Genomic DNA, 12,120 nt, shown 5'->3' with positions numbered 1-12,120 from the left:
CTGTCTGATAACCGTAGGGTACCAGGGTCGTGATTGAGAAAAACTATACATTTTCTTAAAACAGGATGCTCTTTAAAGCGTTTACTTGGAATCCCGAGCGGGCAAGATACAGTCTATCGAGGCTATCGACGTCACAAAATCAAGATTTGTTCAATTAAGAGGTCGTATGTCAACACATTAATCATCCAAAACAACTGGCCTCTGATGCAGTCACGCTCGTCGCTAGTGTTGCTATGTTGAAATACTACATGGAAGATATTTTAAGAGATGCGGAGCGTATAAAAGGCTTACCTAAAATGAAACTCTGCCAGTACGATCAAGATAACTCTACGTAGAATTGAAGAAAAATGCAATCGAGAAAAAGAATATCCGAGGAAACAAAAGTAAGTGTTAGAGTTCTCAAGCCCACTACTCAGACTACTGATCTTATTCTGGGAGCATTTCTGGGGAGTTAATCGATAAAACTGTAGGGTCTATGCAGGGTCGCATCGCCGAGATTAAACGAAGCAATGGCTAAAAACTCAAGAATTAAAGTAGCGCTTTTAAAGCTTTTTAGAGCACTTTGAATGGTTTTACATGACATCAAAACGTTTAAGGCACTATTCACGAGACTTCTTATACGATTAACGTCTGTTTTGAGACGCTTTTCAACGGTTAAGCACGGTTAACAAGCAATGGAAAAAAGTGTCAATCTGTTCTGTCACCTTTCTGGCCAGACGACAAAATGGTGAAAAATCGACAAACTTCGTTGCTGATAGCCCGCAAATCGTGCCCAACACTTTTTGTGAACGTAAATCATGCTCTATTTTTCAGCGTGGAAAAATCAGAAGATAGATCAGGTAAATATCGCCAGCAAATTTAAAGGGAGCGCAAATGCAGATCTTAAAAATTCAACAAGTTTATGCGTTGCGTATGGTTAGCGCAGGAATGCAAAGTGTAAAGCGTAGAATGTATGTAGGTTGGATGGTTGGATGGAGTTGATATTCTGTGGTAGAAGGTTCGAATCCTCCTTACATCCGATTTATTCTCTTTTTGTATTGTTTGCAATTTCTGTTCTCATTTTATAGGCCTCCTGCTTTAAACGTAAATATAGCTTATGAAAATAATTACAGTCAACTTTCAGGTATTCGAGTAACCTGCAGTGTAGGCATATTTTGGGCGCGCAAGTGCACATTTTCGTATTAGGCCACCATCTTAGATTTGGTAACTGTAGAGGATTGGGGCGAGGAAATATTTGCCGAGGGAGTAGGTGTTAAGTGGGAAAAAAAGCCCCACCCAACACCCGTCACTGCACCAACCCTCTACCGGTCAAGCATCTAATTACAATCCAAGATGGCGGCATCGAAAGCCTGATTTATCTCGCGTTCCGCTCCAAAATAACGCCTGCACTGCAGGCTAGTATTCGAGGTGTAAAATTGTTATTGATCCAGCAACTTTTCTGAAATTAATCACTTAATAAATAAATGAATGAATAAACTGAATGAACAATTTTAATTTTTAACGATGCCCAAGAAATTCTTATGAGTATGTTTCACATCCTGGGGATTAAACATTTCCTACGTTGCAGTAATATTATATATAAAATATAAACGATTCTCCAATTAAAGGACAAATACAGTAATTGAAAGAATTTCACCGTACTGAGTTCTTCACCGAGAACGATTGTTTGTCCGGAAGAATGCGGAGATCAGCTTGTCAAAAAGTCAGTAGCTACTCACTTTGGATGGTTCTAATTTCGGGGGATGAAAGTTGAATATATTTATAATTGGACCTCGGTTATTCATTATTCTTTGATTGTTTTGTTTCATGAAAGCTTTCAGATTCACTTTCACTGATCGATGAATACCGCTAAAGTAACGCCATTTATCGTTAAGTTCTGACAAACTTATCTCGAATTTTCGAGCAGAAATATCCCAACCATTACGCTCTTTAAAATTTCCCGCGCAATCATTATCGAAGCCGTTACCAGGCTGCAGGGATGGCGCAGTGGTAAGAGCACTCGCCTCCCACCAATGTAGCCCGGGTTCGATTCCCAAACTCAACGTCATATGTGGGTTGAGTTTGTTGGTTCTCGACTCTGCACCGAGGGGTTTTCCTTCGGGTACTCCGGTTTTCCCCTCTCCTCAAAAACTAAAATTTGATTTGATTTGAGTTAACTTGTTAATTTCAATTTACAGTGTCCCCGATTAGTGCTCTACAGCGCTAGAAGATTCGACACTTAAATTAAGTTCCTTTTCTTTCCTTTCTTTCCTTCAATTCGTGTTTCGCACGATTTTTTACAATTTAACGCCGATCGTGACATGCTTTTAAACACCTATTATTTGTTCTTAATTAGACACAAAAGGAACATTAATAGCTAACGTGAAATGCCACTTGCATTTTGTTTTTTTGAGCGTCGCCCAGCTCAGTTTATTTTTTGAATGGGAGGTGTGCTCTCGGATGATATAACTTTTGAGCGTACGAGAGCAGATTTCGTGTCATGATTACCGCATATACTACTGGTAACGCCAAGCAGGGGCTCATAGACTGTAGCTCCATCTTGCGCGCTCCGGTAGCCACTGCGCGGGATTTGGTTCATCTTGCCCGCTTACAGAGCTAGTCATATAATAATTAGCAACTATTCACCGAAGTAGAGGTGGCTAGTGGTGGATATTCACCGAGCCGCGAAATATCCACCACCAGCCACCGACACTGAGGTGAATAATTGAATAACTGTCTTAGTATATACTAAAACAGTGAGATAATGTAACACAAAAAGATGATTTTAATTCATTTATTTCTGCAAAGATTACAACCGTGACAAAGTCTCAATTGAGTCCTCTGTTATGTCTTTTTGGTCGTTCCGAGCTGTTTTAGACGTCATTTTGCGAGATCTTTTCAGTCGGCCGCCGGCAGAACTCTCAATCCCAAAAACCTGGAAATTTATCGACTGCGTCAAAAAGAATTAAAACCAGTTCATCAAAATAGAGTTTTCGGTTCTGTTAAATTAATCAATGTAAAATATTGTGACCCTAGCAACAGAGAAATTAAGGTTATTTGAAAACTTTAATACACTCGCAGTTTAGGATCAGTGCTCTGATTTTCTTCGTCCACAAATTCGTCCGATGAATGATCATCGTTTTCCGCCATTTTGAGAAAGTGGATGAAACGTATCGAGACGGCGACAAACTGGTAACGATAACCTTGTTTGGCATTTGTCTTCTAAATATGATGGCGAGGTCCGTGTCTTGTCAATATCTTGTCTTGTCTACAGAATTGGCGCCAGAAATTTTACAAGGCAGAAATGAAAATACCTGCCCCAAAGGTTGTAGTCAAAGATACGGAAATTAAACTTTGCCATTCTACCGACGATACAACTCTTATTTCGGATGGCTTAGAGGGTTCCTTTAAATAGGCTATAATAATGTTTAGATCCTTTTAGGTTAATATCTGACCTTAAAATCAACTGTAACTGATACTTTTTTCCCCAGAAGTAAACTTAAGTAAGTGGCCATAGCTTAAATTGAAGGTTTACACAAATATCCACTCACCTGAGTTTTCAAGTGGACTGAAAAACTTGATGAGTTGAGAAAATATCTGTGGAGTTGTGGCGCTTTCGAATGTTACGCTTGCTTGGTAAACCTTTTGTTTGGAAAATCCGGTTGCTGATCAAAGTGGTTCAGTTATGTTCTGAAATCGTGTCTTTCTTTTATGTTCCAATCAAAAGAGCGTATCATTTGGGAAGTGAATAAGCTTTTCCATCCCTTTTTGTGGGGCAGGAAGGGAAACAAAACTAAAAGAACGATAATTAGTGATCATGTAAACAATGGTGGTCATTTTGAGTTCAAGTTCATTTATTCATGCATACTTATTCAAATTACAGTAATGTACAATCAAGTGAAGCTATGATCCTCGCAGTTATGAACCCAATTTTAGCAATTGCGTAGAGAAGCCTGAAAAATTTAGGACTTACTGAGATATGAAGCCACTGACGTTGGGAGCTGGTTATTTGTGGGTTCTAATGTTACCGTGATGAGTGAATCAACGAATGAAATGACATATGAAATGAATCACATAGTGAACTTGATTTCATATCCGTAGTTCAATGTATGATTCATTTCATATATCATTTCATTCGTTCAGTAATGTACAACTGGAAGGTAAGACGAGAACAGAGACAAAACTAGCTAAGATACACTAGAAAAGTGCGTGGCAGCCAAAGGAGCAACTACTGTAGACTCTGTGGTAAGCAAGAGTGACATGTGGTTATAGACTACGACTGCATCACGCGTCACATAGTCTAGTTTCGTCGTAGTCTATGCCCATATTTCACCCCTGCTCGCCACAGAGTATCCAGTAGCTCAGTGATTAGAGCACCCGTACGAGATCACGGAAGGGTCGTGGGTTCAAATCCCATCTGGGGCTCGGATTTTTCCGAGTTCCCAGTTAATGATGATGGTGTTAACTGTCTTTCACAAATTCCAATTGAAGCAAAAATGACCTTAAAAAAGAGAGTAACATGAAAGACTCCACCTTCCAAGGGTTGCTTAATGCCTAGGCTAAGCCAATCTTTTTTCAGTATATTACTTCAACGTTCAAATCCTCTGACTTAATTCACTGTTTGAGACTGACTTTTTCAAGAGCTTCGTGAAACGTTTGAATGGCTTCACGGCTTGTACTCTTGCATGAGTTATATTCATGCTTAAACAGTGAGAAGTTATGTGGAGAAACTGAAACGTAACGGAAGTAACTTGCTTTGTGTCTATGTTTTGTGAGACGGAGAAGCCAATAAGAAAGAATCAACTGGCATGTTGATCCCTCCCTTATAAAGAAAGGGAAAGTTCCAGTTGGGTGCACGCAAGGTTAGATCGTTATCTTCGGGAGGTAATTGCACTGAAAAAACTGAAAAACGTCGGTTTAAAAAAATGCTGCAATCGATCTTTCTGCGATAACGAATCTGAACTATATCTTCTTTTCCGGGGATGCGCCCAAACGCTTTTGGAAAGAATGTGTGGCGTGGCTGAAAATTGTTCAGAACTTATAACCTTGAAATAACGATAGCCTTGTGCTTGACACCGGACACATCGACATTAAACCTTCTTGTGTGTTGCAAGGTAGTTTCAATATTTGGCGTAGCAAGCATTCTCGTTCCCAGAGCTGCGTTCCTTTTGGCCAGCGCAAGGTGAAAGAATAAAGACTGAGCATGAGCAGTTTCAAACGGACCCTTAAACGCAACATGGAAATGAAAATTAAAGCATCCCAAAATAAATTTGACCTGGGAGTATGGATTCCTTTACAACCTTTCCTTCAGCTATCAGTTGTGGGAAAATGCGCTGGTTTTTAAGCAGTCTTATTAAGTTTTACAAAATGTTGATTTCTTGAAATCTGTCAATGTCCCCGTCTCCCATCCTATATCTTTCTCAAACAGAAAGCAAGACAACGACTGTAGCATTGACATTACGTTTTCTGGTTCTCTTCAGAAGGAGAGTTTATAGTCGGTGCGAGAACGTATTGTATACATTGCATGAAATAAATTCTAAAAAGTCCTTGGAACTGAATGAATTTGAATAGTGTGGAATCAAGGAAGTTATGCTCAAGTTGTCTGCAACCTAACCCTTTAGACACAAAAAACTGGTGAGGGAACAAAAAAGAATTGTTCTCGTCCCACATGGCGGCGATAAGTTAATCTGTGTCAAGGGCCATGATTTACTTATGAGTCAAACACGCGTCCCGAGCAATCACCATGCACTTTCAATATCAACCTATCAGGATGTTTAAACTTAAAACGTAACGAGCGAAAGCACATAGTCCATTTAGCCGAATATTCAGTTTCATTTTAGAGATGGCCTTTGACATTCTGCTGACTAAGGCAGCTGGAAACAAATAGTTATGAGGCTGATTCCTGTGATAAGAACCCAACATTTTCCCTGATGACACTCACTTTATTCAGTCAGTTGGCCTGGCGCAGTCAGACCGTCGGTCAGTCAGGCTGTAAGTCAATGCAATATTCATCCAGTCAGTCTTTTACGTCATATCATCAATGCAAAAATAGCTCCAATTATATAGGGAATATTTCTGCTCACTCGTGACCACTGGGACAAACCGCACATAAATAACAAATATCTTTGGTGTTGCAGACACTTCACAAAGCGTCCTCACATCGCGGGCGGGGAGCAAAACAGAAAGCTAGCAACATATATTCATGACAAGTGGAAGAGTTACAATTTTGATCGCGTAGAAATGGTGCAGTATGATGTCTTGCTGTCCATGCCCCCAAGGGATAAACCAAACGTCTTTAAAATCATTAATACCACCGATGGAACTGTATTGTGGAATGCAGAAGGACCAGAAAAGGTAATTCCTCACCGTGAAAGATTGCTTTTTAAGCAACAATTAAGTTATATTTTCTCAAAGTTAAATCTAAGAACCACTCCCATTCCCAAAACGGCTACGGCTGCCTTAGCAGATTTGAGGCACAATTTGTCGTTCGCAAGAAATCCAAAGACATAAAAGAAATAGAGGGACTTTGCAAAAGGAGAGAAGAAATTATACTTACCAGATGAGACACACCGCTAATTTAATAGAAGGAAAAACGGATCAGAACAAAATAACTAAAAGGGAGTCATGTGGTAACAAAAGCAGTGGGCATTGATCAAAGCAAGCGTCTACTACAGAAATGAGTCTGTAGGGTACTTGTCAAATTAATTGTCAGTTCGCTCAGTTGTTATTGCTATTCTGCCTTTGAAACCTACCTGAAAGGCGAAGAAGCGTGCAAACGACACCCTTATACCACAATACCTCAGTTGGTAGAGCATTGCACTGGCATCTCAGAGGTCGTGGGTTCGAATCACGTCAAAGCCGCCTGAATTTTTCAGGTGTCTATATGACAAAATTGCTTCAAATTGTCCAGATACGTGCGGGGATCACTTCTAGATTTCGTCCATAACCCGTACTTCATATATGTATAATTACTTTATTCATTAGAAAGCCTGTATCGCAAAACTGTGGCAGCAGAGCAAGTTAAGGGAAAAAACATACTTTGCTGACTGAATTTGAGCCCAGATCTTCTCCGTTGTAGGAACAACTTCTTTCCGCTTTACCCGTCACCAGTCACCTATTGTCATTAATGTGCCAACCAGAGCCTCATTGGCTGTAGAAACAAAGGGTCTTTTGTTCCTGTGATTGGCACATTTGAATCGGCAAAAGCAATGTTTGTAAACAGACATCTTCCCTATTTCATATCGTTTTAAAAAGTGGCCGTTTTTATACTAGAGACGCACAATCCGTCCAGACGATTATGCTTCTCTCTTGTTATTCGTCTAGTGTAAAGACGGGATGAACTACATAAGATGTATTATCCGTCTGGACGAACTTAGGCAAACATTTGTTGTTTGTCTGCTTATGCGTCTCTAGTGTAAAGAGAGGCACAACAAGCACTATCCGTCTGTACGAATAATCTTCCGTTGTGCGTTGCTTTAAAATATTTTATCGTCGTTTCAAAGCTTTTCAAAATATTTGATCTTACTCTTTTCTCAATGTCACGAGAAACCGGTCGATATTTGGAATAAATCATCAGTAATAAGGAGAATATTATATGAAGACAGTAAAAATTTATTTTCAGACTCACTGACTCACATACCCCTTCAGGATTCAGTATGTTGGTTTTTTTCGTCGCTGCATTTGGCAATTTCGGTGTCTTTCCCATCATTTCCATCAGTAGCTTCAGTTTGCTTGACCTCGAAAGGCGATATCTCAACATCTCGTGGCTGTTGTCGGTCCACACCGGAAGAGGTGCTTGCCCTGAAACTTTTTATTGCGTTCGTAATCCCCTCCATAGATGCCGAATCTCTGCCACAAATGTCTAGAATGATATCGCTATAATGCGAGACCTGCGGCTGAGGTCCACCTGTGGGAGGTTATTTCTGAGCACTGGTCTCCTTTCTTGCTTTCGCCAATTGAAAAGGTCCCTTCACTTCTTTTTTACCTCGACTGTCCCATTGACATCAACGCTGCGACAGCTCGTGAGTTAACCGTTCTGTTATATCTGCCAGCGCCTTTTCGTGCCTTTTTCTTTTCCTGGTTCAGTTTGTGTTCGCAGAATTAAATTTTGACAGTAACATATCTTTCTTTTTGGAAAATAAATCTATTAATTCGCGTGTTTTGGCATCCGAAAGGCGGGCCTTTCGACTTCGTGATTTTTCCGCCTGAGCTATTGTTAAAGGAAGCCGAACTGACTTTCCAATGTGCAAAACAAAAATTTCTCACTCATTCTGCAACTGACGTTGCACGTGCACGTCTGGCCTAATTAGTAGTTGTGTACATCCTGCTACTGCAGGCGTCGTCAACCCCCGTGTACTCCCGTCGTCAATGGGGCCTAACAACGTCAGACGTAAGGCTAACATGCAGCGGACGTCATGGCTGGTTGTAAGAGCAATTTTTATGCAACCGGCCTCCGGGAGTCTACATCATTTACAGTGCATTTGTTCATTTCCAATAATCGCTATCAAACCGTTAGTGTTCCAAACGAACAATAATCATGTTTAAAGCAAATTAGGAGATAATGATAACGGATCAGTTACTGTAATTCAAAGGCCGCTCCAGGCTCTATTTGTTTGAACGGTGGATAGCGCTATTTACTGGATAACTCAATTGGTTTTGCTAGTGTTTATCCACTGAATAGTGATTTATCCGGTGGTTAGCGTTATCAACCTCAGTTTGAACAACCGAGGCCTGGTCAATACCCATCACTTATCTTTATTTCAATTGCCAGATTGCAGAGCCTAGTGAGAATGATTCCCTAGTGATGCCACCATTTCTCGGTTACGCAGCACCGGGTGTTGTGCAGAACGCTGACCTGATGTACGCCAATTACGGGACTGTTAAAGATTTTGAAGAGCTGGAAAAAAGAAATATAACTTGTGCAGGACGGATTGTAATCATGCGTTATGGCAAAATATTTAGAGGGAACAAGGTACTCTATAGTCTAGTCCAGTAAAACTAATTATAACCTACAATCGGCGACAAAATTAGTTGAGACAGTTTGTCAACAGAGCACACTGGCAAGGACACTTGCATTGTTTCCAAAAAAAAATAGTCCAAAAAGTACTTTTACGGGATACCCCTCCCTCTCCCCCTAAAAGCCATTTTTGTGTATTTAGGTTGAAAATGCAGCAAAATGTGGCGCTGCAGGAGCTGTTCTGTACTCTGACCCAGCGGACTACTCTCCAGAAGGCATAAACAACACCTTTCCAAAGACATGGTGGCTTCCAGGCACTGGGACTCAGAGAGGGAATGTTGGAACAAGCGATGGAGACCCCCTGACCCCACTCCTTCCTTCCATAGACGGAATCTACAGACTAAACAACAATGAGACTGATGCACTGGCTAGAATTCCTGCTCAGGTGATAACTTACGATGACGCAGCACACTTTTTAAAATGGCTCGGAGGTAAGACCCCCATTGACTGGAATGTCCGCAAACGGAAATTTGAAAACTCGATAAGGAGTTGTAAGACATCAGAAAAAATTTAATTATTTATTTTAAACAACTTACCTGATTATACCAAGGACAAGGCCACTAATTATCTTCTTGTTAAGTTGAACCGTCCGCCAGCTGAGAGTTATGACGCCTTTCATAGAAGCTTGTAGCTCGCTTGAACTCGGCCATCTCAACATACCTAAGCATGAAGGAATTAGCTTTTCCCAGTGGTGGTTGGGTGCGTAATCAGTCACATGCGTGGCTGTTTTGCATTTAAATCAAGCTTTGGATGTGCATGTCTCCGGTATTCACAAAATTCAACCTTTCCACGTGTGTAAATAGCCAACTAGCACACGCTCGTTCCGAACGCGGTCCGTGTATAAATGCAGGTACTTTGCTTTTTTTGCTTGTGTATACTTACACTATGCATGTTTCGTCAGGTGACGAGGTTCCTTCGGAATGGGTTGGAGGCCTACAACTTAAATACAAGCTTGGACCGGGATTCGTGGATTCGGCGTTAAAAGTTACGCTGGAAGTGAACGACGAATTTGTTATTAAACCAACAATAAACGTAATTGGTACTATCATCGGCAGAGAAGAACCTGATCGCGTAGTGCTGCTGGGAAACCACAGAGACGCTTGGGTGTTTGGCGGAGTGGATCCCTCAAGTGGGACAGCGGTTATGATGGAAGTGTCCAAGGGCCTTGGAGAACTTCTGACTAAGACAAAGTGGAGGCCACGCCGTTCGATCATCTTATGCAGCTGGGGCGCTGAGGAGTATGGTCTGATCGGTTCTTATGAATGGGTGGAAGAAAACCGAAACATGCTAAGGGAACGCGCTGTTATGTATGTAAACCTTGACTCTGCAGTAAATGGCAACTACAGCTTTAGGGCCAGTGGTAGCCCGTCATTAAAGTCACTGGTTTACCAAGAATCTATGTTCTTAAAAGATCCATATGGACAGGAACAAGATTCAAGTTTGTTTGAAAGCTGGGCAAGAAAATACCCATCTGCCTCAGAGCCTGGAAAACCAAGCTTTAAATTACTGGGCGCTGGATCTGATTATACACCATTCTGTCATTTTATTGGAGTCCCCAGCATTGATTTGAGATACGTGTTTAACAGCATGAATAGGACTCTTTATCCTGTTTATCATACGGTACATGACACATTTTACTGGCAAAAAAGTTTCAATGATCCAAATTTCAAGGCCCATTTGTTGGTATCTCAAATTTCTGCCCTAGTTGTTCTCGAGGCCGCAGATATTCCGTTACTTCCTTTCAATCTTGCTGAACTGAAAAAAGCTCTGAAAGGTAATCTTGATGTGCTGGAAAAGGAATACAAGTCACTGCTAAAGAAGGGAAATATTTCTCTGGAATACCTAGCCCGAGAGGTGGAAACCTTTTCCAATAATGTCGATGCTTTCGAGAAGAGAAAAGCTTTGGTAACCGACATGAATAACTTTGCTAAACTGCGCATGCTTAATGATCAGATGATGAGCATGGAGCGTGCATTTATTTGGCCATTTGGTCTGCCAGGAAGAGTCTTAGTTCGCCAGGTGTTGTTTGCTCCTCAAATTCACAATATTTATGGTAGCGCGACCTTCCCAGGGATCACTGACGCACTGTTTGGCATCGAAAAAACAAATAATTGGAAAGAAGTGAAAAAGCAGGTGTCCATCGCCATTACATGCGTGCGGGAGGCAGGAAAACTCTTATTGGCAATGGACGAGTAAGGCATCATGGAACTTCTGCAGCGCATGGACTAGCCTGTTCCTATCTGTTGTTAGTTTCCACCTAACATTCATTGAGCACGATAGGAGAAGTGAAACTGAGAGTTTCAGAAAGAACTGTTCTAGCATTCTGTGAAGAAACAAAGAAAAACGGCGTCTTTACTTGTCACTAGCACTTTAGAACAGACTTTCATACTCCACATCCTTTTACTGAATGCTCTTTTTCTCGAGATACAGACGTAGATGCCATTATAAAATCGTTGTATGACATTTCGCTTTTTTAATGTTAGATTGCAAACATAATTTAGCCTCCAATTTAAAGTTATTTTTTTGTGGGAGTGGAGGTTGCCTTTGGTGTGTGACACAATTTAAGTCATATGTTTTATCTCGAAACAAATGAGGTGCAAAGATAGTAATGTACTAACAAAACTAAATGCACGCTTTTTTGCCATGTGCAATGAACGCAAAGGAGATGCAATGGTCAGTGGATCCAAATTCTTTAGTTTGTGAGTGGACGATTAGAAAAACACCGAGCATGAGCCAAGTAGACTGCATTATATTACATCCCCCACTGGATCAACCAACAAATTGAAGAGTCAATGGTGGACACAGCGTAAACATTTTAGCAAGGGGTGACAGGGATTGAGGTGTTTCTGCGGCCACTGCATTACAACTGATTTTCACATTTTATAGCGAACTGATAACTTTTGTGGCTTCTGTTATGCTACAAAGGTTTGTGACGTTTCGCAATTTCATAGAGATGCAAAGACAAAAAAGCCTGGTGTTGCGCAAAAACAAAAGAAAGAAATATTCTCCCTGAAAGAAAAATATTTTCAGGTAATAAGACTCTAAATTGTGGAGTTTCATTTACTGAAAGATAGCAAAGCCTTAACTACTTTGTGACTTATTCGGATATGCGCAGAAAACAAGTA

At 40.8% G+C, this 12,120-nt stretch overlaps 1 protein-coding gene across 1 annotated transcript in view; it reads left to right on the top strand.

The window, feature by feature from the left end:
• The window catches only part of LOC138009035 (N-acetylated-alpha-linked acidic dipeptidase 2-like), a 12,262-nt gene extending 598 nt beyond the window's left edge, over positions 1–11,664 (top strand). The window contains exons 2-5 of the mRNA XM_068856327.1: positions 6,117–6,333; positions 8,750–8,950; positions 9,138–9,426; positions 9,897–11,664. Of these exons, the coding sequence (XP_068712428.1) occupies positions 6,117–6,333; positions 8,750–8,950; positions 9,138–9,426; positions 9,897–11,191 (2,002 nt within the window). The 3' untranslated portion in view covers positions 11,192–11,664. The remainder of the gene's footprint in view (positions 1–6,116; positions 6,334–8,749; positions 8,951–9,137; positions 9,427–9,896) is intronic.
• Positions 11,665–12,120: the final 456 nt, after the last annotated feature.

The sequence above is a fragment of the Montipora foliosa genome, chromosome 6 (assembly GCF_036669935.1).
Source record: "Montipora foliosa isolate CH-2021 chromosome 6, ASM3666993v2, whole genome shotgun sequence".
Lineage (NCBI taxonomy): Eukaryota > Metazoa > Cnidaria > Anthozoa > Scleractinia > Acroporidae > Montipora > Montipora foliosa.
The sequence above is the reverse complement of the archived record's forward strand: the minus strand, read 5'-3'. Positions and strand labels throughout refer to the sequence as shown.